The sequence below is a fragment of the Lates calcarifer genome, linkage group LG6 (assembly GCF_001640805.2).
Source record: "Lates calcarifer isolate ASB-BC8 linkage group LG6, TLL_Latcal_v3, whole genome shotgun sequence".
Lineage (NCBI taxonomy): Eukaryota > Metazoa > Chordata > Actinopteri > Centropomidae > Lates > Lates calcarifer.
In genome coordinates, this window is record NC_066838.1 from 13,330,982 (window position 1) to 13,357,159 (window position 26,178).

The 26,178-nt window shown below is 38.7% G+C and overlaps 3 protein-coding genes across 4 annotated transcripts; 2 read left to right on the forward strand and 1 right to left on the reverse strand.

Annotated features, from left to right (window-relative positions):
• Positions 1–579: 579 nt before the first annotated feature.
• On the forward strand, positions 580–2,809 carry tac3a (tachykinin precursor 3a). Its single transcript, XM_018666039.2, has 7 exons — positions 580–939; positions 1,316–1,431; positions 1,515–1,614; positions 1,781–1,810; positions 1,914–1,967; positions 2,117–2,183; positions 2,513–2,809. Exons 2-7 carry the CDS (start codon positions 1,330–1,332, stop codon positions 2,529–2,531), a joined length of 372 nt encoding a protein of 123 aa, XP_018521555.1. The 5' UTR covers positions 580–939; positions 1,316–1,329; the 3' UTR covers positions 2,532–2,809.
• Positions 2,810–2,939: 130 nt separating this feature from the next.
• On the reverse strand, positions 2,940–8,889 carry c1galt1la (core 1 synthase, glycoprotein-N-acetylgalactosamine 3-beta-galactosyltransferase 1, like a). Of its 2 annotated transcripts, none has more exons than XM_018666037.1 (4): positions 8,635–8,889; positions 7,434–7,688; positions 5,822–6,486; positions 2,940–4,207 (listed from the first exon to the last, which is right to left on the reverse strand). In XM_018666037.1, exons 2-4 carry the CDS (start codon positions 7,642–7,644, stop codon positions 3,857–3,859), a joined length of 1,227 nt encoding a protein of 408 aa, XP_018521553.1. In that variant the 5' UTR covers positions 7,645–7,688; positions 8,635–8,889; the 3' UTR covers positions 2,940–3,856. The 2 variants fall into 2 exon arrangements, with proteins under 2 accessions (XP_018521553.1, XP_018521554.1); XM_018666038.2 differs by lacking the exon at positions 8,635–8,889 and adding an exon at positions 8,056–8,317.
• A 1,037-nt stretch (positions 8,890–9,926) lies between these two features.
• b4galnt1a (beta-1,4-N-acetyl-galactosaminyl transferase 1a) lies at positions 9,927–24,214 on the forward strand. Its single transcript, XM_018666033.2, has 11 exons — positions 9,927–10,302; positions 13,231–13,454; positions 13,553–13,735; positions 14,894–15,000; positions 16,464–16,501; positions 16,619–16,799; positions 17,880–17,972; positions 18,069–18,256; positions 18,865–19,005; positions 22,015–22,252; positions 22,438–24,214. The coding sequence occupies exons 2-11, from the start codon at positions 13,231–13,233 to the stop codon at positions 22,647–22,649; spliced, it is 1,605 nt and encodes a 534-aa protein (XP_018521549.1). The 5' UTR covers positions 9,927–10,302; the 3' UTR covers positions 22,650–24,214.
• Positions 24,215–26,178: the final 1,964 nt, after the last annotated feature.

Below are 26,178 nucleotides of genomic sequence, written 5' to 3' on the forward strand. Positions count from 1 at the left end.
TACTGCTTGACTGTTGGTCATAGCTAAAGAAAAATGAACTGAAACAAACTGTTTCGTTTTGTATGTAACAAAAGCACACCACATAATGAGCACTTGAACTTTATTAAACATTATTTTAATTTCCACTCTGAAAGATGGGAAATTAACTTGCTATTCCATTAACTTAACCAAAACCTGCTTAGATGTACGTGGACAAATGCTTGTTTTTGTTTCATGTTTTCTGTTATGAATGAATACTGAGCAGTCAATTGCAAACCCACAGCTGTGAAGCCTGTCTAGTCACATACAAGATCGTTTTCAATAGTGACATGCAGAGCTAGCTGCTATCTATACAATTACCTCCTAAAAGGATTAATATCTTGTCAGTGACCATGTCAACTGGTCAGTGGAGTGGAAAGGCAACTAGAGGAGCATGTGAGCCTGATGGCAATGAGATGGATAAATGAGACTGCTGTACTTTGAACACATAAGTAAGTAAAGAGTAAACTAAATAATTACAAATAGTTGTTTATTTGTTCCCGTTTTTGCCAAAGCCAACTGCCCTTAGGGCCTAATCTTTAAGAAAATTCCAAATATGTTCTGGGATGGGCTTGATCCTTGTGACGTTGCCTCGACGTTTTTTTTTTTTTCTTTTTTTATGATGTATGTGCGTGCGTGTTTAGCGGGGGGGCAAAAAGCTCTCAGCAGCATCATGACCGTCAATAAGTAAGCTACGTAGCCTCCAGCACAACGTGATATAAGACCTGATACCCCCACCTACGCTCCAGTTGCTGATTGGCGTTACGCAGGTATCCAGCTATTATTTATTACCCCAAAGCCCGGACGCCTCATTTATCCTCACCGGATCTCACTGCGGGATCTAACAGTTCCCCACTCCACTCCGCACCAGGGCGCACGCAGCTGACTCTTTTGCCAAATTACCTGTTCGACAAATATCAGGTAAATATAAAAACGCACATCTGAATGCTGAAAGTGAAATTTTAACGTGTGTGTTATATTTCCAACAGTTGTCTTCTTTTATGGAGAAATGGATTTAAGGTGTACCATGACTTTTTTTTTTTTTTACAGATTATTAATTATTGTCGTCATGGTTTTGTGTCTTTGCTGGATATATGCAAAATAACAGAATCAATAATTTACCGATTCTGAAAATAAGCTTCATGAACTACGTCTTTGTAAACCTTAAGCCGTGCGCTTTTACGCACCAATTATGCAGCTACTTATGCGCAACAGGTGCAACTGCGATTTTCAGCGATGTGTTTGTCCATAAAAAACAACCTAATAAAACGCAGTAACTGTAAATATCCTCGCATAGGTGGTGCTGAGAAAATGAGGAGAGGTTTGCTGCTGGTGACTCTGTTCCTTGTCATGAAACTTCGGTACAGCCAGTCCAAATGCGAGGAGCCCGGATCTCGCAGATCAACTTCAGATGTAAGTGTCCTGGCGCGTAATGACCAAAACCATTTTCAACCAACATCTTTTAACGTGTATATTTCTGTGCCTCTCACTTGCAGCAGACTACAGGCTTGGACAACTTCAAGCGGAACATTCTGAAGAGGTATAGCGATTTGGATTATGACAGCTTTGTGGGTTTGATGGGCAGAAGAAATGCCGGTGAGTCTCCTTTCCGACTGACGACCGTAGACCAGTGATTCATGTGATTATATTCTGGTCTTTTTAGATTTGATAATTTAGTTATTATCATGTGGATTCACAGGATTTCCCCCCTAAAATACTCCCGCAACTTCTGTTTGACAAAGCTGTTTTTCTTTTTTATCAGATGCAGACACTGTACAGTCACCCCAAAAAAGTAAGACCTTTGTCGTTTACTAATGATATGACGATTATAGATTGCTTTCTATAAAATCTTTGAAAAAAACACACCATTCAACAATTCTCATTCTTTTTATCAGGGGAAATGCATGACATTTTTGTTGGTCTTATGGGAAGGAGAAACTCAGAGCCTGGTGAGTGTGGCTATTTACAAGAGGCAAATAACCACAATAGCCCTGTTGACTTTTATGAGAATTTACATTTAGATTTCAGTTTTTCTCTGGTGCTCATCATACGGACTATATATCTTTATGGGACTATCTTGTGACATCTGCTCTCACAGATAATGGCCCCTGGAGGAGAGAGTATCCAGAGAGGAGAGGCATTTTTCTCAACAAGTGCAGGCTGAGGTGAGTGCCTCTTCTTTTCCACTTACTAGATGGAACATGACAAAGTCTCCGCTATATACTCGAAAAAATAAAGTTAACACTTAACCTGGCTAATAAAGGCTAAAACCATATTGAGCAGAAGAGCTGTTGAAGATTTCTGCTGTTCAAGGTTTAATGGCATAGTAGCACTGTTGATTCAAATGACTATTTTTTTTTAAATATCCTCTATATGCTGCAGGGAAAAAATCCACTCTAAAATGTAAAAAGCCAGTTGGCTTTCGTTTTACTGTGTATTAAATCGCTGATTTTACACATTATACTGATTGTGTGGTGTATGTGTTTTGTTGCAGGTTTCTTCAGGGGCTGTAGGCATTCAGACTGCAACAACTCTCATCTGGCTACAATGACAGAAGATCACAAAGAACACAAACAATGAACTAAATGTCTGATAGAAACCGACATGATTCACATTGTAAAACTACCGGCTGGCTCATGAAAGCAACCATAAACTACACAGATTGTATTTGTTTTACCTGAGGACAAAACATAATTAGAAGTGAAAGCTGAATATTTCTTTATCACGTTATTTTGTTTCTTCAAAGTTCCAAATAAACATAAATTTTTATACATAATTTATTCATTTAAAACATTGGTGCATTGTCCTGCAGCTGTTTATGAGTGATTCTTCAAGCTTGGCTCTAGTGCAGACAGTCATGTCCAAACACACCTGCTACAGTGTTTACTGCTGGCTTATATGAAATGACTTGACAAGAGGAATTCATTGGAGCTTTGTATAATAGTGTGTTCATCAGGAGCTACACTGTTCTCAAACAGAAGCACAGGAGGTTTCAAGTGGACATCAGAGCATCTCATATCACTCAAAAGTAAAAAGAAAAGACATTTTTCATAGTGAAACAAATACATCACAGCTGGCTGTGGATTTGCAGAGGATTCAAAAAGGAAATTAAAAAGCAACATGCAAACAAAATTAAGAATCAAATTTCATGTTGTTTCAAGACAAAATAAATTAAATAATTAAAATTAAACATCAGAATAGCAACATCAGAAAGTCAGATTTAAATTCAGAAAAGCAAAGTGGCCATAAGAAGTGGCAATAAAAAAGGAGGTTAAATATGTTGCTGCTGTTCTCCATTTGAAGAAAAATGTGAAAATAATTAATGAAATGAAAATGAATGTTAAATAATAAAATGATTTCATACATCTGTCATTGTATGATTAGCTCAGATCAAATACTTGTAAAACACATTAAAATAATATTCTACGTGCCTCTTCCTGCATCACTCCAAGCGTACATCTGTGACTATAACATCATCATAAATTCATATATCATAAATTCAAAACACTGATGATGTCAAATTAAACCAGGCTAAACCAAGTGTTTATCTTGATTGAAAATAGCTAAGCCATTCATGGGTGCCACTGCATCACACTGTGCTGAGTGCTTACAGTTCAAACTGGCTGTGGTGTACTGTGATCGAATCAAAGAGCCTCTGTAAAAGGAGACATTAGTTAGCCAATACAATTGGCAAGGTAATATGTCTCTAGCACAGCTGTGCTAGCTATCATAGTTCCTATCACACAGTCACTGAGTGAAAGAAGCCAAGTATTTCTAATGTAGATTCACTCAGACAAATCACAGTTACAACACACTTAGCCCCATCTGAAACACAGAGTCAGTGCTGGCTATCATGTGTGACTGCAGTCCTGTTCTCGGTGACATGTGAGTTTATATTGTCTCTCTCCCCTTTGTCTGACTCTGTCTCTGCTTTGGTTTGGTTGCCACTAACAGAGGAGGCTGCAGTTGTGTGACTCTTTCCCTCTGTCACCTCTTGAGCTCCTTTAAATCCCACTGGCACGGTGGTCTGCAAGAGAGTGCCAAGGTTTAGACCCGGGCGCAGGGTCGGCCGGTAGCGTGGCCTGTAGCCATGCGCTCTCAGGTGGTAGGTGAAAAATTCCAGGATGTACATTAGTTCTGCTTCAACATAATGGAATGATACTGCCAGGTCAGAGCAGCATTGTGGACCCTAAGGAAGAATAATACACAGATCACACATATAAGCAAACACACAAATGCAATATTCATACGCATACAAAATACAAGTTAGAAAGACATTTAAAAATATATACATTACTGTGCAACTGTAACATAGTATTCTAGAAAGATGCTTGTATTTTAGCATACATAATTCTGAGACAAACAATGTCAAAGAGTGGCAGCCTCCATCATTCACCACACTGCAATGAGATTCCACAGTTTTCACTGCTCAAATACCTAAATTATTTTTAGTTTTATTGAGTTTATTAGTACCGAGTCATTCTAAAAGTGATTTATTCTTGTATGAAAAATGGTTCATGCAGCACATCTTGTGCTTACATTTTCCATTAACATTTGTTTAAAGGATCAGGCTGGCATTATTCTCCAAATCCCATGAAAAGACTAAAACCAACAATGCTTCAGTCCCTTCTCTTCAATCTGTAGCACTGAGCTCCTAGGTTACACACAATTCACAAATTTATTGATTCATTTTTTAGAAAGGCTAAGACTAAGGATTTTAGCAACTATGACTCACACAGGAGTAAATAGTGCATTTGTCCAGAACTAACATCTGCTGTGGATGAATACACATGTTGTGTGCTGGTGAGTATTTTCAGTAGGACAGTGTGTAGGGTACTGACTCAAAAAATAAATAAATAAATAAAATAAAGTTCCCATGCTCATTATGATATAAGCTGCAACACTATGGCTCTTGTATGTGTTTTTGCAGGTTTATGGCACAGAGGAATAGCCAACAGTGTATGTCAATAAAGAAGAATGAATCTTTTTTAAACATTGTCATATGCTGACAGTTCTGAAAACACAATATTCCATTTAAACAGTCTGATAAAAACATAATTACTCTAATATTAAAAGTAAATTTGTTTTTGTGTTTTCCTTTCAATAACAACGGGACAAAGCAGCTTCATACACTGGCAGGCAGTGTCTGACAGGATCAGTAATGGACCTGTCTCATTATAATTGCAAAGTACAATAAATTAGTTGCATCATCAGCGACAAATTGACCAATTTTCCTTTTGTTGACAGGACATTGTCTCTGCTGCATTCGTCTACTTTAAAATGAACTCATTTCTATTTTAATTCACTCATTCTATGCAGAGGTCAGATATGGAATTCAAATGTGCCAGGTAATCACATATTCATTTATTTAGCTATTATCCCTCTGATGAGTGATTTATAGCAACGCCTACATTTTGCTTAATTTATCAAAAGCAAAATAAACAGTACATTGCATGCTACTCACTTTCAGTTTGTTAAAGAAAGATTCTCTCACTTTAAGGGTAGATGTACACTAATGATATTAAAGGATTTTCAACTCACCAGTTCTCTCAGTGGCATTTCCCTCCTAAGATTAATCTGCACCACAGCATGTCTGTTTTATTGGAGAGCTATTTGAAAACTCCCTAGTGCTTTTATAGTCGTGCCACTTTTAGGCACTTTCCTTGCATTTTGTCTTTTTTAGACAGCTCACAGCGTAGGTATAGACTAGAAATATGGGGCCAGAGAGGTAGTATGCCACGCAACAAAGGCCTGTGGTGCAAGCTCTAACTTAGAAATACAAAAAAGAAGAGAAAGGACTTGCCTCAACAATTGGGTAGTAACAATAGCTCCAGTACCAGAAGCTCTTGGAGAACTTGCCAGTTAGATGGTGCTCTGGCACAAACGGATGGAAAGTTTCTCGATGCAATGTGTCTCTGGAGTCCCCAGCCAGAACGCCCATCTTCTCCAAACACTGCCCCAGCGCTAGATCTTCTACAGGGGTGGTGTGTGTGCAAACTTTGGTCCGAAAACCTTCCACAAATCTCTTGAGGGCCTCTTTACTAAGTACATAGCCTGCCCCTCCACTCATGTAGCCTTGCTTGGTGTATGGCTTGAAGCGTTTACCAAAATAGATGGGCTCCTCAGGGGTGTGGTTGGACAGAATCCAACGCAGGTTGTCCACCACCACATAGGTGTCATCATCTGCTTTTAAGAACCAGTCTGCTTCATTTGCGTGGTGTTCATATACATAATGGAAGGCTCGGATGGTCTTCCAGTACAGCTGGTCACGGCCCTCCTTAGTGCCCAGTCCCACAGTGGGGAAGTCTGGGTCCTCCACAGAGCTCATGAACACCACCACGTTGCAGTGGCGACTCCAGGTGGCCCTGACATGCCGGGCCCTGCTCTGCAGGTTATATGGCCCTGTCATCACCCAACAGAGAACACGCACTTTCTGGTACAATGCGTCTGCCACGCGGTTGTCTTCATCTAGAGGAACACAGCAAACAGTATGACACATAACAATATTAACTGGTGTGCAGTGGAGCTTTAATATGTATGGTTCTACCAGTTTGTTTTCACCTTTGCCTGAAATCCTGAGTCCTTACAACTGTTGAATCAACCAGTCAGCTTGCTTGACACACAGGTCCGCACAACGCATTGTTGAGATTTTGGATGTGTGCATGTCTGCTCCTCTGCGACCTACAATTATCCACAACACCCTTCTCTGTGTAGGTCTGTGGAGACGTTTATCGCGCATCTTCCAATATGCACGGTTCCGCCGTTACACCACACTATCCTAACATTCTGCACACATGAGCAAGACTTCTCCTCATCCAAAAGACCCCTTTCCTTCCATATGTGAATGACATCTCTGACAACCTTGAACAACTTTCCTGGTATAGTACAAGTCTAAATGCCTTGATAGTTTAGCAAGAAGAAGGTGAAGATGCACTTCCCCATAATCATATGTACATTTTTTTTTTAATTTAATGTCATTAAATACTGACGAATAAAATGTCAAGAGACAGTGAAGTGGAACTTTTTCAACAGCCTCTGAGAACATTTCCCTCTTTTACCAAAGCTACTTCCAAACCAATTAAAGCATGCATGTCAAATAATATACCCTCAATCCACTCATCTTATCAATGTCTTTTAGTCTGCCATAATGCTCCCCCAGTTCCTCACTACCATCACCAGCATCGAGGACCTCAGATGGGTCTGTGTCAGGGGTCGCAATTTATTATCTTATTTATCTTACTGCACAAATCAGTCACTGTTTAAGCAGTGCCAAGATTTAAGCAAATTATCCTGCATTATATCAAGAACAAAGACAAGTTAGATCTTACTGAACAGTAGCAAATTTTGCATAATGAGAATATGTGTACTTGGCTTATCTGCATACACAGTTTTTGACACAGAAATGTGTAAAGCACCTGCATGGTAAGGGTGGAGCAGGTTGATGAGAGCGGCACCCTCTTTCCTCCAGCTAGTTGGTCTCTCCCCCACTGTTGTGGCTTTTTCCTGAGCCTCTGACAGCACGGGGTAGCTCCTCTCAAACCACACCTGGCGCAGGAAGAAGTAGATGCTGCAGGCCCCCACCAAGAAACCCAGGGAGAAGGCCCATCTGGAGCTGGGGCCCTTCATAGTGACACCCTCTCTAGCACAGCGATGTCCAAATTAGAGCATGTCTACATGGAGCCACAACACACCAGGATCAAATTAATGCAGTGCAAACCAGAAATGTGCTTGTAGATCTCCCCTCTAGCATTTGGTTATATTGTTTGTATAAAGTGCAAAAGATGTGATGTGGTTTGAGTATTCTCTGTTAGTTTTAAATCATATTGGACATGCTTTTTAAACCTAGACTACAACACAGTTTAAGCTTTGTAATCTCCCCAAACTACATTTACAGGGAGTTCTTGCCTTAAAACAAACTTTACACTGTGTTATCGCAATAAATATAATCCAAAACGACAACACAGACAGCTGTCACACAAAGCTGAAAATCAGAACATCTAGACTTGAAAGTTATTGAAGTAAAATCACTGAACTGACTGAAAGTACTCCTGAAAAGTGGTGCTGTCCCAGTAATCCTTGTTTGTAGGGGAAGTTCCTGGATTTGTCCTGATGACATCATCACTCATGCCTCCTCCTTTTGCTTGGTTAAAAACCGATTTAAATAAATAAATCAACAACAAAGCTGCACAATCACACGTGAATTCTCCTTGGGATTTCGGGATTGTGGGCTTCACTCTTGACAGAGTCACTATATCATTTTCGAGTCTGCTGTCTCATGGATGAGGTTAAGGACCTGAGACATAGGTTAACGATTAACATGAGCTGTTTTGGGCTAAATGTAAACTGCGTGCTGCTTCCCCTCATTAGCCTGTCGATAAATAAATCTAGGCGACAAATCCAGTTACCCTAATCGAGGAATTACATCCGTTAAAACCAAAAACACATGACACAGACTGCTGTGACAGCGAAATAAGGCCATGTGGGATCCAGATCCGTCTCTATAAATCCGCCAAACTGTGTTCTTTATACACAACCGCAGCTGTGTGTATGCTATATTCCAGTCTGTGAGAATATATTTCGTTTTTACACATACACCCGCATGTGTGTGTCATTTACCTTCGCTGGGACATCAGTCATTTGTGAGCACGATATGCTTGCAACTCCTTAAGCAGCGAGAGATTTCCCTTTACTGAAAACGGCACAAGACCGCTACACCTGTCAGTCATATCGACACACGCTGGTCACATTGATCCGACTTGTTGTTTTTGATTGAAGTCGTCTCTGTTTTTGAGTCGTCAAATAAGGTGATTAGTGAGAGGAAAGCCACTGCACAGATCTACATTCTTCGGCATCACGGGCTAAGCTTTGAAAATTCGGCCTCTCATTGGCTGGCTGGCGGTGACGTATAGAGGAAGCCGCCTTTCACCTCCTGAAATGCATTTACGGCAATTAGTTTATAGTTTGATTTACACTAGATGCATTTATTAGTATTGAAATATGTAATTTAAAAATGCTCAGAGAGAACGTGAAAGAAAGACAGGTGAAGCTGCTGCTCTATCAATCTTGGCCACTAGGTGTCACCCTAACAAAGTCTAGAAAATTAATATCTATCTAACAGCTATAATTACAGTCGCTTCACATTTTTGAGTCTCAAGGGCCAACGACGAACTGTATACACCTGAATGAAAGCATATACTTCATCCGAACAGCTGGACAGCACAATTCTATGCAGAGTCACATAAGAGCAAGAAGAAAATGTATTGATTTAATAATTTGAAAATTAAAGACTGAAGCAAAGAAAGCAAAACAACACAGTAATTAAACAGAGGCGGATTCCAAATGAGACATACCATCTCAGCACTAACAGTAAGGTATGGAAGTATGGAAGGTATGTAAAAAGTATGGGGGAAAAACATAAAACATAAATACTGTGAACTCATAGTGTTGTCAGACATTGAGGAAGTCACAGGAAGTCGCACTATTTTTGTGAGAAGAACGCCATGCGGTTTCACGAGGCATAGACTATAGACTACATTTTAAAGATCAGGAAAAAAAAAAATATTTAGATTAAGGTTATGGCCTCAAGTATTTCACTCACTACCATTTGGTTATTACAAGTCACACGTGTAGTTTTTATTTTTATGTGGTTTTAACATGCTAAATAAATTGGAAATAAATAAATAAATACATAAATAATGATAATAAATACGTTGTACATATATGTGTGTCATGTGGTTCATGAATATGCAAATGTGTTTCATCTAAAAAGTTGCAGCTGCACTTCACAACGTGTTGCCTGCTTCACCGGAAAGTCCATTCCCAGTGTATGTGCCTATTAGATTTCCACATCACACACTGGACCGTGACACTTGTAATGCCTCAAAACTATGCTTATAGCAGCACAATTGGAGTTGAGCAGTGAGGAGCTTTCTCCTTGACCAGAAGGATTTCACACATCTACGGCCTATACAACGCAGTATGAAAACCTTGTGCCGATGGCTTAATCCTCGATTTAATACTTCAACCGGAAAAACTGTCTAAACCCGAAAATATGTCCATATGGAATAAACACAGCATACACTTGCTTTTCCGCGGCGCCTATGCAAAGTCTATATGGGCATATTGATGGTGCGTGAAAACCAAGAGGAGTGGCCATGAGCTCACCGAGTCCATTATCTGTCGGCACACGAGCGCGCCTCTCCCAAATTCAACTGTCACCCAAAGTTCCGCAGCAGAGGTTGGCTTTAAGACGCAGGAAATATATATTCCACGGAAACAACAACAGTAAGAAATTTCCATTTCTCGTCCGCCTGTTTTTGTGTGTTCTCTCTAAAATAGAAATGTTGAGACTGTTTACCATATTACATTGAAATGCTGGTTTCATGGATTTCCACGAGATTCTTGACAACGTGCCAAAGAGAATGTAGGAGTTTGTAGGATTTTCGAGGTATGCGAATATTTTTCTGGCTAAATGTCTGATATTTTGAAAGAAAGTGAAGGGTCTCTTCCAAGGTCTAAACTACCTTTCACTGCTTTAGAATATAGGCCAACACTCATTTTTTAATAGGGAGTGTGTTTAATAACTCGGTCGTCACACAATCAGCCATTTAGCTAGGATTAATTTTAAAAATGTACCTTTGTGTTTTTTTCATGTATAGACTACAAGGTTATTTGACAGACTCACTATACTGGGAAAATAAATTGTCGAACAAAGTCATAAAAATTAATGATTAAGCCAGCACCCTGAAGATTGTTTTATAGAAAGTCATCAAAGGAAAAGACATCCCCTTTGACCATCTTATCCAACTGGTGGGAAATTTGCCTCTAGATAAGCTTTCTTACTTTTGAGGCATCAGATACAGTAACAGTACTGAAAAGTTGTGCTTGTAGGTAGATTGACAGCCAGAGCAAACATATGGACCAATATGCATGTAAATATGAAGGCAGAGCACACAAATCAAAATCCATACCCATACATATAGATATTGAACATATTGCATTTACCAGTGATGACCTATATTTGTGGAGAACCATGGGGCTTCTAAAGTTGTGTAGTTATACTGTATTTGGGCTGTTTTGGTTGGTTGGTTTGTTTTGCATATATACCCTTTCCATGAGCACATAGCTGTAACCCCAGACAGACTGTGAAATGAAATGAATAATTACTACACTTTCAATAATACATTCATACTGAGTTATATTCTCATTCAATCAAATACATTGCATATTATTTTAGGAAAAACATCCCCCAATTACATATTGTGATAATAACACTGCCTGGTTTCATGGAGGTACAACTCTGTTTTTGTTTATGTTTATGATTCTAGAGTATATTTCCTGAAAAATGCCAAAACTAATTTGGGAGCATGGAATTTCATACAATAATAACATTCTACTGAATCAATCATATAATTTTCTCAAAGTAACAACAAGGTAAAATTACTCAGCTCTGGTGTCAGTATTACTTTTATAGAGAGATATCTATCCCATCAAACAGTTCATGATGAGCAGTTAGAGAAATGAGTGCAAATTTCACAGACACATTTAACCTTCACCTCACCTTAAAACTTAGTGAGTAGTTTAAGCCGTCTTCAGTGAGTTTCAGTTGTGACACCTCAACAACTGAACATGTTAATTACATGGACACAGAGTTACATCTCCTCATAACAAATGTTACTCAGATACACAAACCTTTAAACCATATTTAGGACCTCTTTTTTGGTTCATAAAAGGGAGGCGTAATTATCAATACTAATGCATGGACAGTGGTGTATTACCTTGTTTATATTTCACATTACCAATAAGCTCTAATTGTGCATCTGCAGCATGATGAGGAGCAGATGATGACAGTATCTGATCCTCATCAATTTCCTTCTGCCCCCGTCTCCAGTCCCTGCTTATGGCCCTTTCTCAAACCACCCCACACCCTCTCCCTACCCACTTCCACTCCATTTCCACATTTGTGTTAACCACATTAAGTGCCATCCCAAACCAATTAGTGCAGAGTGGAAATGGGTTTTAAAACCTTCCAACAGCAAGACTGCACTTAAAAAGTCTTTTTTGCCTATGAAGGTTCCTAACTGAATGAAATGAAGGAGCCATGATAAGAGCAGGTGGAACATTCTAAAGGCAGAGGAAGTGTTCACTGCTAGCTTTTTTTTTTTTCTCTTCTTTTTTTTAACCTCAACCGCAACCCAAGTCTTCACCGATGTAATGCAGTGTTGTGTTTCTTATTGAGCATGCCTCAGGCAAAGGTTAGTTCTGTGTGACTACTTGAACAAACATTTACTTGTAAAACTGCTTAAGCTAATTATACAGACAACAACACAAAGTGCACATTGTATTTAGGATCAAATATACCCTTCTCTAGTCTAGAAAATGGTAGAAAAAAATGCCACCAAAGAAGTTTGGGAGCAAGTTTTATTTATTAAGGGTTAGACCCACTGTGGGTTGCCCAAAGTTAGCCTGTTATTAGTGCAAAGTTACAACAGTTCCTGTTTTCAGTGGAGAGAGGGAAATTCGTCCCAAAACTCCCTGCTGTATTTATACCCTATGCCTTAATGAAGGGTGCTTCATTTAGCTGAGAGTGACTACAAACACAGTTACACTTTGTGATAGAGTGGGAGTGGGGTGGGTCCAGTTTAAGAAAGCCCCCAATTCTCTTTCTCCCTATTTTCCTGTATTCTACCCATCCGCTCTCCTGTTTCTTATCTTCAACTGTGCCTGCCGTTCTCTGCCCATTCACACAACTGTTCCCAGTAACCTCATCACCCCAGCCCCAATCAAACCTGCCATTGTCAACAGCTTATTTTCATCTCATGTGTTTACATTACCTTGTGTTTTCTTATGTTCCTACAGCCTGTTTTTAGTTACCCGTTGCCCATGTTTGCCTGCCTGCTTGCCTGTTTAGTTTGTCGACCTGTTTGCCTGAAAGCCATTTTTTATCTACGAAAGCTACTTAGGGTACTCCCTGACTGTGCTGCCACAGCAATTGTGCCAGTTACACGATTTCTAGACCTGACAACCCTATCCGGTCAAAGTTTAGCTGTCATGATTTAAAATTTAAGAACGTTTAGTGATTTTTAAGGTCGGAACTGAAATTTTCAAAAATCCAAACTCATTTTGGTTGTGAAACACAGGACCCATTTGTTTGCCTTATCCAGTGAGCCCAGCATGTATACCTTTTGACATTTGTATTGATCTTCATTCTAGATGCGTTACACCTATAAGAAGTGTCTTGGACGGTTTTTCGTCATTGTTGGAGTTGGAGCAGTGTCGCTAGCCTTGTTTCATGCTTGCAGCCCTGGGTCCAGCTCAGGAGTTGACATACGGCCAAGACAGGGGAGTCCAATAACAGCACTCCTCAAGGGGAAAATTCAAGGCATCATTAGTGGCGATGAAGATATTGCTTACCATATAAAAGAGGAAGTGGCATGGTGTGTTATTTGTCGGCATAATTATTATTTTGTCTAAACTCTGCTCTGAATTCATGTTTTTAACCTTATCAACTCGCTTCCATTTTTGTCTGACACAGTAATTTGCCACAGAATACCTGTGTGTGCCTGGCTGATAAGGAGACTTTTCAAATGCCGTTCTCCAATCTACTCTTCCCACATGTGTGGGCCCACAAAATCGATCATGCGTTTTTAGAGTCCCATCCTGACCCTGAGGGTGTAAAGCGTCACAGAGCTCAGGAGTACAGCAGCTTCCAGAGAAGGTAAGATTCAGATTATATATATATATAAAAATATATATATGTCCTGTCCTGTCTGCTGCTGTTAATACCAATACAAATTTTCCTGGTCTGGGAATATGTTATCTTAAATGACCTTATCTCATGGTGTGACTAGCAGTGAACACACCCCCATCTGTCATCTTGACTAAGCAAAATGAGTATAAAAGTTAATCATTTTGTAATGTGTCATAGCAAACCTGCAGACCTAACATCTCAATACACTGACACTACTGTCTCCCTACTGTCTCACATTTTGGCTTTATACTGGCATGTGCATTGCTGCCAATACTGTCTTTAACTCCAGAGTCCATTTACTTATCTGTTTACATATGGTGACTGTTGGTGACGACTCATATTTTGTCAGACGCAATTCATCTGAATGCTATATAAAAAAATAAAAAATAATAACCCTGCCCCACCCAGTGTTGATAGGGTTGTAAAACTGTGGAAGTTAGCATGAACGGTGGGATGACAATAGCATTCATGAGTTGGACATTACACTGCTTCTTATTGGACACTTTTGTCATTATGTTAGCATTGTCCTCACAATCCCACAGCCTCTTTCCCCTCCTTGTCTGCTTCTTTTATTGTTTTACCATGCAATTACAGAGGGAAGTATCAGCCACGACAATAAAATCAGTGACTGGTTTTAATACTGGTGTGTATATATAGAGCATACTGTAAACTTGTTGATAGTGTGAACCTCAAACCAATAGGCCATGGAGCGCAAGCAAGGAATGCAAAGAACATTTTTTCAGTCAAATTTCAGTCAAAGGCAAATAAGCAGTTGTGTACTTACGTGCATCTCACGTCATGACATTTTACTTTTTTCTACTATTCAAAGAAAATAAATGTTAAGATTGATTAAAGAACATCCTTAGTAGTTAAGTTCAGCTGTCACACTTTAATTCTTCTGTAGGTCCTGATGACCTGATGTCTTTAATCATTTTCGCCTTCAGTGTAAAATAACGTCTGAGAAATTATCACAAATTAGCCAACAATACCTAAACCCTGAAATTTAAATATGAACTGATACAGTGAAATCACATTGCATTGTGGAAATATTAGGACTATGGTGTTCATTCCAGAGTGCTGAAGCAATAGAGCAATGTTTCTATCTGATATGTTCTGCATGTAAAGGTCCTACAGTCCTGCAGATGAGCTCATTGTAGCTCAGGCCAACAATCCTCTTCAGTATCCTACCCAGGGGGTGGAGGTGCGACCCCTCAAAACAATCATCATTCCAGGTAATAGCGAGTTAACATGACACAATACACAATATCAAATAAACAGATACTAATAAATTCTACTGGTGTTGAATTTGCTACTTATATCTGTTGATTAACCCTTATATTGTGTTCAGTTCAAAATTGCCCCTTTTTCAAGTTTAGGTATGTAAAAAGTACCATTTGCTTTTTTGTACTGGAACGAGACTCCATCTAATCCTCAGACACAACTATTTTAATGCAACAAAATTAATTTTCACCATTTTAGTAAATTCTAAAGGTCTCAAAAAAAAAATGTGACATTTGTGGTGTTACGGGTCAAATATGACCCGGCAGAGAATACTGGCTGTTGTATGCATCACTTAAAAGCTGTGGGTTGCTCTGTGGATCAAATATGGCTCAATGCCCCACAACACACAAACATACACACACACACAGACACACACACACACACACACACACACACACACAGGCCCCCTTCACCACACCTCCCCCATGTGAACTCACACTTTATCGCAGAATCTATATACACACGCACACACACACACATACACACAGACACACAAACAAACACATGCATGCGCGCACACACTTCACCACCCCTCCCCCACGTGAACAGTACTGCCCCTCCAACAAGGACAGGAAAACCAGCACCACTTGCCACACATGCAAGAAATGCATTTGCAAGGAGCACACTATAACCATCACATACTGTGAGTCATGCATGTAAACAACACACACACACACACACACATAAAATATTGTCTCTCAAAGTTCAATTTATGGTTCACATACAACACATTGTTTTTCAGTGTTTAGTTTATGGTTCATGCACAACTACACATACCTGCCTTGACACCATATTGTTTTACAATGTTCAGTTTATGGTTCACACAGACACACACACCTGCCCTATACACACACATGTTGTTTTTCAGTGTTCAGTTTATGGTTTAATTTTCAATTTGCACTTGCAATTCTGATTAAAATAAAGTTGGTTTTATGAAAAGGAATTGACTTTTTGTCTTTATCCTACCATAAATCTATACGGGTCGGTTTTGAACCGTAACACCATAGATGTCACTACTGTTAATCATTTTAAATAAAAAAAAAAACATCAAAGATTTTTTTTTTCAAAGATCAATTTTTTTTTTTGGATAGGTGTACTCTAATATTAGTTTATAAGACATGGATAATAAAATTACTCATTTTATCACTATAGGAAATATAATTAGTGAATTTAAAAAAATTAAAACAGTGTTTCCATGTTTATGAATACATACTAAGTTAGCTATGAGGTGAAAAACAATATTGGATGATAACTAGTGTTTTTAAGTATTTTCAGGCTGAGTTAAATCACGGGTCAAATTTGACCAGATAACACTAAAGATGTGGGCAGCTTTCTAACACATTACAAGGGTTAAAATGCTTCACCATTATTCCATATTAGCACCCCCTGCAATAATAATGATCTCTTCCTATAGGTTTGGGACTCGAGGAAGAAAAAAGACCAAAACATACAGTAAATCCTCATTTGGATTGGTTGCTACATACACCCCTTCTTTGTATAAATATTATGCAAAAATATTATGTATTTGTATATTATGATTTTTTCAAAACCATGCAAATTGTGTAATAGGTGTATTTGACAGCAACACTTGGGACTTTTGATGTTGCTGCTACGGTGGACAATGTCTCTGTCAGTGGAGAGGGAGAAAAGCACATGATACTGTTGAGTCCTTATCTCTCCGCTCTGAACAGGCAGCTGCAGTTTGTCACCTATACAAACACAGTTTTCCATCCAAAAACAGCAGATACAGGTAAAATCATTATGTGTACCTATACAACTTTATAGAGTTTCATCCTAATGCTACGTACTACATTCAGATATAATCACATAATTACCATGAGATAGTTAGTAAATACTGAAAAATAATGGCTCACTGTCTGCCAAGTGAAGTGTGCATACACACACAAAAAAAATGCACAGGTGAAGCCACATTGTAAAACCGAACAGTTTTGCATGAGGTTGAAGCACAACTTTGATAGCTAACGTGCTGTTGGCTTTAACAGTAACCCTTTTCATAGGGATAGTCCTTCATTTTCCTCACACATGATAAGTCCACGCTGGGTGAATGTGGGAATACTCACAAAAAATACCTAGATAGGTGCTGCGCAATTATCTGTATCAATGTTTTGACATAATGTTTATTTTGTCAATAAGCTTGTGTAAATTGTTTGCTCATCATGGCCCATCAGAGCTCTTTTTGAAAAATATAGTTTGCAGGCTATACAGGCTAAAATTATCTTCTTTCTAGACTAAATGCCAATAGTCCCTTACGTTAGTCACACCTTGACAGATTGTGGCTCAAAACTAGGTCAGAAACACTTGTGGTTTTGGTGTGAAGCCCACTGTGTCACAAAGTTTTAAGCTAACAATGTGACTCCCCTTCCAAAACGATTAAAACCACAAAGCCTCACAGCTATATGTGCACCAGTTCTATTGGCCCGACTAGCTTTAGTGACAGAGGCATGCACACACAGCTCTCTGAAACTTCCATGTATATTATTTTCAGTTTTCAATACACATCTAATATAGATTAGAATGCCCATGAAAATACAACTTTAAATTGATGTAAAGCAGAATCTGTAATGGGTTAGATAAATGGTTCAATCTTACTAATAGTGTTTGTTTGTTTTGAGTTTATCAAATACATGCAGCTGTCACATAGCAGGAGGAATGAGCATGTTTGAGCAGCTTTGAAATGGCATTTGCTCTATTTCCTTTGTGTTAGTCATGGTCAGAGGAGGCTGTCTGGTGCTGCTGACACACACATTAATGTGTGGGAGGTGGAGTAAAACCTACCTTTTTCTTCTTTTTTCTTTTTTTTGCTTTGCAGTTAAGTTTGCAACTAAGGATCACCAGTCATTTTTTACCATCAAAGTTGGACATGGAACCATCCCCAGACTTTATAACACTGGGTACCAAAGAGGTTTGTGAGCAGTTATATTACTATCAGTATTTGAAGCCAAGTATCCGAATACCGCATTGGAATATATTTGTTTGTGGTTTTTTTGTTTCCACCTAGAGTACAATATTAGTGCTCTCGTTACCATCGCCACAAAGACCTTTCTACGCTATGACAAACTCAAAGATCTCATTGACAGCATACGACAGTATTATCCCACCATCACCATAGTGATAGCAGATGATAATGAACACCCTCTGCCAGTCACTGGGCCTCACATCGAACATTACATCATGCCATTTGGAAAGGTAAAGAAGTTTCAGTGTGTCTCTGTGAAGTATCATGTGTTGTGATCAGTGTGCGGGTCCTGTGCTGTGGAAGGTGCTTCAGGAAAATAAATCTTAATTAAAATGTTTAACATATTTTTCACAGTGGGAGGACATTTTTCATCATCTGTCCAGGCTCATGCACATTTCTAGCTTTGCAAACCTGGAATTTACCTGCAATTATCTTCTCTTTAAATGTGGTCCTGAACCAGCCTGACATGTTCACATAAAATTCATGACCAGCCCAGCAGACTAATTAAATATACCCTGAGCAGCTGCTGGACAGTATAGGCAAACATTATATGTTCATATGTCGGGGAATAAACCCATGTCTCCTCTCTTGTCTGGCTCGAGGCACAGATAACGTGTACACTCACAATTGCCCTCATTAATTATTTACATCTCCTGTGTGCTTTCCTGGCACAGAGGAGCCGTACTGAAAGATTTACAGTTTATATTCTTCTGTTTTTTTTAGAGCTTACACACAAATACACACACACGATTTGTGAGACCTGCTGAGACCACACATATTGTGATAACGAAACAGTGCGGTTAATGATTTTTGACCCCCATTCATATACTGTATGCAGGGTTGGTTTGCAGGAAGAAACCTGGCAGTATCTCAGGTGACCACCAAGTATGTGCTCTGGGTGGATGACGACTTCATCTTCACTGCAAACACCAAGTTGGAGAAGATGGTGGACATCCTAGAGAAGACCACTCTGGATCTGGTAAGATGCATGCCCAGATACAATACAATGTCTGTTACAGATATCTGATGAGTTGATGGTGACTGTGTGTGCCAATTAAAATCACTGACCAGCACAAGTAATGTTAAGAGAAATAAATCTATTTGAATGGGGCTTGAGATTCAATTAATCACTTATAAGACTTCATAATCAAGCTCCAGGTGCATTTATGATTCGTTTATCCTCCTACTCTCAGGCAGGCCCCTAAGGTATTATGACCAGGGCTTTGCTGTCTGTTCCTCAGTCAAATCTCAGAAACAGTGGTGATGGAGCATTTGATGTGCTTGACATTCTGTGGGCTCTTTCAGATTTTTCAAACCTTGGTATGGTATTATTTCATGGTACTGTTTGGTTTTAAACTGTGTTATAGAGCTGTGGGGCACTTGCTGTATATAGGCACTTGCTGCATATATGCACTGGTAGATGTATGCAGTAGATAAACTCAACCTTATCTTACATCTGCAGAGAGGACTGCTTTTTAACTACCTGAGGTTGACAACATGTTTACATTTCAATCAGGAGAGACTTTTAACAAAAGAGCATGAGAAATCTGAAGTAGAATAAAATTTATTGTGTGCAGGAGAAATAGTGTTTGTCGCTTAAACACTGGCATAAAGTAGATCACCATGCGAAGCAGTCAAACGTAAGTGGTTTCTCAGGTATGCAGGAAACTTCCCCCTGGAAACTAGACACTGGTGGTGGTGGTGATGAGGAATGGAGCCTGAAGTTGGGATGTCTTTGTGAGAGGTAAACTTCTGATCAGAGGCAGATAAAAGATGGCCAGGGATCCGCAATTGAGGTGGTGAAGGTGGGTCACACAATGTCACAGTGTTGAAAATACAGCTGAGTGACAGCAGAGAGAAAGAACATTTTCAAACTTTGATCACTTACAAGTGATAGGTTCGAGATGAGTGAGTCAGGTTGTGATTAGACGAAAACAGGAAGTGGCGAGTGAAGCTTAGAGATAGCGGGATACTGCTTGTAAGTCAGGCGGTGTGCGTAAGGAGATGGTCCTCCTGACAGAGCATGCGCTAAGCTTCATTAGCACATATTAACTAACTTTTGCTTGTTGTCTCGAACATTTAAATTCAGCAAATGAAACACGCGCAAGAGAATAAAGCTCAGTTATTAAAATATCAGTTACCAGGTTTCAACCCCTAAAAAGTGAGTTTCGTTGGGTTTCGTCCTGCTGCACTGAAATCATAATTTTTAGATCTATGTGGGAAAAAAAAAAACGCAAACTACATTGTTCGCCCAAAACCACAGAAATTCATTCAACACACTTAATAATAAAGTTAGCATTTGAACTTCCTACTCATTGTTTCATTTCAAATCCAGTGTGTTAGTGCCAAGAGTCTGTATGATTTCTTCAGTATCTGTAGGAAGTTATGCAAAATAAAATCAGTCTAATCTAGTAAGCAAGGTTATAGTGTTTTTTTTTTCTTCTTCTTCTTCTTTTGGTGCCAGTTGAGACTGACTGTGGTCAGCAATCAACAACTTCCTTTTTTCTGTGTCAGTTAAGGCATGTCCACATAATCACCCACTTCCCCTAATAGACAACTACAAAATCACAAGTTTAAAATGAAGTTCTTGTTTTTGCCCCAGGTCTTTACCAACTCCTTTCCACAGCCTGGCTATAGCAAAACTATGTCTTCTGTTATCTTTCCAGCAGTTGTGGTTATTGTGCTTTTATGTCCACCCACTGAGACTTCAGCAATGCCCTTTATTCCTGCCTAAGCCAAGACATTGTAAGAGTGAGTCCAAAGTCTACAGCAAGATCCTCCTTAAGTCCTAAAATCACACTCATATTAGGTTCACTTCTGACATCCCAACATTAGCTTCCAATTAAATTTAGGATTCAATCAAGACCCTCTATCTCATCTATAAAGACTTGAATAATCTTGCTCCACAGTATATCAGTGGACTATTAATGTCTTATACTTCGGCTAGGCCCCTCAGGTCATCCTGCTTACTAGTTGTACCTCGCTCAAGACTGACTGTTTCCTGTCCTGGGTCCCAGGCTGTCCCCCAATGTGGGGACAATGTGGGAGTCAGGTCAGGGTGTTTTGTCACGGCTTAAGACTTTTCTCTAAACTTTTTCCCTAAAGCCGTCTTCACATGTGAATTTCAGACAATGTCTAGAGAATCAGATCTCGTCATTCTCTGAAGCTCTCATTTCACACATGCAGTACACATTGGGAGAATGAGGGGAGGTGAGGGGTGGCGCCTGCAGGTAGACCAGTGGAAGAGAACATCATTAACACACTCACTCGCTCGCTTTGAATTCTCTGGACAATTACCTGCTCTATTCAAACATCAGCTCAGTCAGACATTACTCTGACTTTATACTTTGGAGCCGGCAGGTTAAAGTCCATTTAAAGTTCCGCTCTGACTGATTCATACTTGCGTTTACACACAGCTCTGCCGGGTAATGTTTAGAGAAGTTCATTATGTACACTTTCTGTGCATCTCTTTGTTTGTTTGTTTGTTTTATCCTTTTATAAAGCATTTTGTAGCCTGACTTTTGAAAAGTGCTAAATTAAAAAAAAAACAACCTACTGCACGTATACATATGTGTATACACTTATGTACAGAACAGAAATGAGGCCCTCTGGCTTAAAGTGATGCCTTGTTTCAGATAGATTATAGTGGCTTGGTGATCTAAGATGTGCATCAGTAAACTGCTGAACCTGTTGTTGCTTTTTTAGGGCAGCTCTGTCTTGGTATGACACTGTATGTTATAAGCCTTATGTACTAAATTGTCTGTACTGGTCATTTTTGGACTTGAATACAGAGAGGAAGTCAGTGTGTTCAAACTCATGTTTTTATGTAATTGTTTCAAAATAGCAGGAAGAGGGGAAGTGTTGAAAACTCTATTTTTTCTAACTTTATTCCCCCCATCTGTATTATTGTTATATATTCCTAACACTCGTATTGCTTGTGTTTCCAGTTGCCTTCATTGTCTTAACATTGCTGCCTTAATGATTTCAGGTTGGTGGTGCAGTGAGAGAGGTGACAGGTTACACTGCAACTTTCCGTCATATTATATCAGTGGAAGAAGGGGGAGAGGAGGGTGACTGTTTACATATCAGACATGGCTACCACCATGTCATCGAGGGATTCCCAGACTGCGTAGTAGTCGATGCCGTCATCAACTTCTTCATGGGGCGGACAGACAAGGTGCAGCAGGTGGGCTTTAACCCCCGCCTGGCAAGGCAGGCTCATCTGGGTGGGTATCTGTATTTAAATGCTATCAAGATATTAACATTAACAGTTTATATTAACAGTTTGCTGTATACAGCCGTGATAACACTGCTGAGTTGCTTCAAATTCTAAAGATAGAAAAAAAAAACAAAAACGGCAGATAATGTAGCAAAGATTGTCTAAACTGAATTTTCTTTTTTTATGCTGCAGAGTTCTTCATCGACGCTCTGGGTTCCCTCCACATTGGCTCCTGTAGTGACGTCATTATAAGCCACGCATCAAAGATCAAACTGCCCTGGAGTAAAACTGACGCTCAAAAGGCCTACGACAAATTCCGTTACTCGCCCTCCAGTGCTGATAATAACATTCACAATGAAGTCTTCTACTTCAAGAACAGGTTCAAGTGCATGACCAGTCACTGAAACCTGGGATCCTACTAGTCTTTTTACTGCCTTAACCCACTTGCTGTTAAACAGATTGTGTGGATAGATTTTGTTCTGTGAACAGATCACGAATCTTTGTTATAGACTGAAAAATTAAATATGTACATATGAATTCATAACAAGACATAACTAGTGATCCATTAATTGCTTGTTTTAAGATATTGCAAATGACTCAAGTTGGTGTGACAGGTGTGATTGTCACCACAATTTCTGAATTTATCATGGCTCATCACTCATAGAACATTTATGTTTAGAAGATGTTTTTGAATGCATTGATGTACTGTATTTGTTAAAAAAAAAAAAAAAAGATACAAGACACACCTCTAGCAAAACAGTTTTTTTCATTTCTTCAGATGGCTATTTCATAGTGAAATTGTTAAAAACAAATGTGTTCAAAATTAGCTGGTGCAGTCCTCAACCCATAATTTCCTCTTTAATTGCAAACACCTGAGCAGAGAACAAATGAACTGACAGGTGACAAATACAAAGTATAACCACTAGAATACTATGCAACATGTATAGAGAAAATTAGATATACAAACAATATGACAGAAAACAACAACAATACATACCCATCTGCATCAACAGAGGCTTCAGACCTCGTACATTAGAATAATTACCAAAAAAGGAAGTCAGTTTCTTCATTTAGCCCTGGGTATACTGTGGCCTGCTATGATATAGATGAAAAGTTTCTCTTTGTATTAATAACTTAAGTCAAGCACTGCCCCATATGCTCTTTTTGTTTCTGGGCCTTCAACTATAAGGCTATCTGGATTAACTTTATGTACACTATGAATGCGTTTAGCCACGGGGATCCAAAGTAGCTTTTCTAATGGCCTACTGATTCTCAGAGACTCTGTCTTTTAGTTGTCGCTTAGTTTGGCCCATATAAAAGCAACCATGTTGAGGATAATTGGTACATTATAGATGTATTATTGAATTAATAAATGTTTTAATGTCATGCACCTTATTAGTCTTTGCACAGTGGTTGCAGAAGCCACATTTGTAAAGGTCAATGGAGCCTTTTTTTTTTAATTATTATTTCAAATAATCTAATTGACAGGGAGATAGCTTAGTATTAAGATATCCCATAATGTGGAGAGCGTGGAGGTGCTGTAAAGCTTTCAACCTGTCATCACAGTCAGTATTAGTCAGGACTCCACATCCTGACTGAAAAACAGTCAGTAAGAATTTCATTTCAGGTGCCAGTTTCAGAGCATACATAGTCCTGGATGGATGAAGGCAGTTGTTGGGGGAAGCTTAATACAAAAGTCTATAAACTGGGAGGCAGGCTCAGTAAGGGATCCATTAGATGATATAATAAGCCTCCCTGGAGGAGATTCAAGACTCTTATGGACTTTGGAGAGCATGTAAAAGGATGGCTATCCTAGAATGTACCCACTACATTGTCTCGTATTTACTAAAATGGAAAACACATGCTGACGGCCACGCCCTGATGAAGGCTGTTTGTGCCAGTACGTGTGGGTTGTTACTCACTCATTTTTACTTGAACTAGCTATGAATAAAGACTGTTTGCCAAAAGAGTGCTTTGGATCTTCCTTTCTTTTTATTTTATTTTTTATGTGTTGCACTACAGTCACTTGGAATGGCAACAATTCATATCTTCAAACGACATCATAGCTGGTACATTTGTCATCTCTTTTTTTTCTTCTTTTTTTTTTTTTTTTTTTTTTTTTACAGTTTATTAACCAAAGATCAGCATTGCATTGATTTTTAACCATATTATAATGTTGATTTTCCACCCTAGATATAAGTGGAGATGTCTTAAGATATTTCAGATTTCCAAACAGAGGAAATGTAAAAGCACTTGGTCTTGATCCAGCTACTGTAACTTTAAATAAGCCTCCATGTTTGCAGCTTTGTTATTCAAAACTTGTTGCATTGATAATAGCTCAACAGTATATTTGTTTTACTGCAAGGTCAAGGTTTATTATGAATCATATCCATACTCTGCTGTCTCCACAAAGGAAAGTGCATAGTCTGAGGATTTATCAGAGTTCATTACTCAGGGAACATTTATGTATGAATGTATTGTGACAGATACTGTATTTGTTTTAAAAAGAAGAAAGAGGAAAGAGCCTAAGTAAAAAAAAAGTCTATATGTTTGGCTGTCTCATAGTGAAATTCTTAAAAACAAAGACATAAAAATGAGCTGAGTCAGTGTAGCCCCCAGTACAGTTTCCCCTTAGCTGAAAATATTAGATGGTTATACAACATGTACAGAAAGAGGAAAATGAGATACACAAACAATATGACAGAAAACAATAACTCTATATACCCATCTGCAACACAACAGGCACCAGACCTCATACATCAGAATAATTACAAAAAAATGATTTCGCCCTGAGTATAGTAAGGCCCTCTACTAAGGCCCTATGTGTGTATATATATATATATATATATATATATATACACATACATACATACATATATAAAATAAGTTTCTCTCTTTAATGATAAGTTAAGTCAATTGCTACATTATCTTGTATCCACTAAAGAGGATACTGTGGATACTGTGTGCTGAGGGCTATACCCTGAGAAAGGCTGTTTGTGCTGCTGTGTGAGGGTTGTTTTGATATCATTGTTTAGCTCTTTGAATAATTCAAGTGAGGAAATTATGTAATAAAGCCTATTATCATATTGATTGTAATTGTATTCTCTGAGAGTGGAATTGAATTTCAAATAGATGAAACGGTTCAAATATTTTAATTATCTGTACCTTCCAGTTGTTTTAAACTTATAGTTCCTGCATCAATCAATTATTCTCCATTTCTTTGTTATCTCATAATATCTCCACCTGTTACTTTCAGTATTTTCATATCTTCCTGGTGGTTGTAATTACTTTGCCCACCGCTTCCTTATTTGTGTGCATACCATATCTTCTCTGTTGTCTGACCAACGTACACCTTTTCTTGCAATCAACTTTCCCTCTACAATGGACAGTCCTTGAAAAGAGACAGCCACCTAGCGGCAAGCAAATGTAAGTGCAGCTGAAAACCGCACCATCAAAAGTTAATTTGAAAGTTAAAAAAAATTCTTAAGCTATGAAGTTTTATATGACTTAATTTTAACTGTCTTGAAGTGATATTTTTTGGGAAATGCTGGCTCCGTCTAAAGCTACAACAGTAAAATGATTTGATTAAAATGAAATGTTTGCAAATTGCTGAATTAACAATATTATATTTGACATTGTTGTATCAGTAGTTTCACTTGAAAAAAGGATCTGAGTAAAGGATCTGAATGATGATTAAATTTGTTACTATGGTGCCAGCTGACTCTGTCACTGGAAAGTCACATGACTCTTCTGTATAAAGTACCTGCTGTCATTCCAACATTTCACCACAAGATGGAAATAAAAGACCAGACAAAAATGTCATACAAGTTGGTTTATCTTCTGTCTTGACAAACGGTACCTAAAATTATTATTAGTAGTAGTAGTAGAAGAGCTAGTAGGCTGTAGTAATGGTAGTATCATTTCATACTAATA

Bases quoted from the DNA above. Each gene is read 5' to 3' on its own strand.
- tac3a (XM_018666039.2), top strand. From the start codon at position 1,330: ATGAGGAGAGGTTTGCTGCTGGTGACTCTGTTCCTTGTCATGAAACTT. The intron at 1,432-1,514 runs GTAAGTGTCCTG...TCTCACTTGCAG, and splicing joins CTCGCAGATCAACTTCAGAT to CAGACTACAGGCTTGGACAA. The intron at 1,968-2,116 runs GTGAGTGTGGCT...CTGCTCTCACAG, and splicing joins AAGGAGAAACTCAGAGCCTG to ATAATGGCCCCTGGAGGAGA.
- c1galt1la (XM_018666037.1), bottom strand. From the start codon at position 7,644: ATGAAGGGCCCCAGCTCCAGATGGGCCTTCTCCCTGGGTTTCTTGGTG. The intron at 6,487-7,433 runs GTGCTTTACACA...GTGTTCCTCTAG, and splicing joins GCTCCACCCTTACCATGCAG to ATGAAGACAACCGCGTGGCA. The intron at 4,208-5,821 runs GCAAGTCCTTTC...ATTCTTCCTTAG, and splicing joins GTTACTACCCAATTGTTGAG to GGTCCACAATGCTGCTCTGA.
- b4galnt1a (XM_018666033.2), top strand. From the start codon at position 13,231: ATGCGTTACACCTATAAGAAGTGTCTTGGACGGTTTTTCGTCATTGTT. The intron at 13,455-13,552 runs GTGTGTTATTTG...TGTCTGACACAG, and splicing joins ATAAAAGAGGAAGTGGCATG to TAATTTGCCACAGAATACCT. The intron at 16,502-16,618 runs GTAAATCCTCAT...ATTGTGTAATAG, and splicing joins AAAAAAGACCAAAACATACA to GTGTATTTGACAGCAACACT.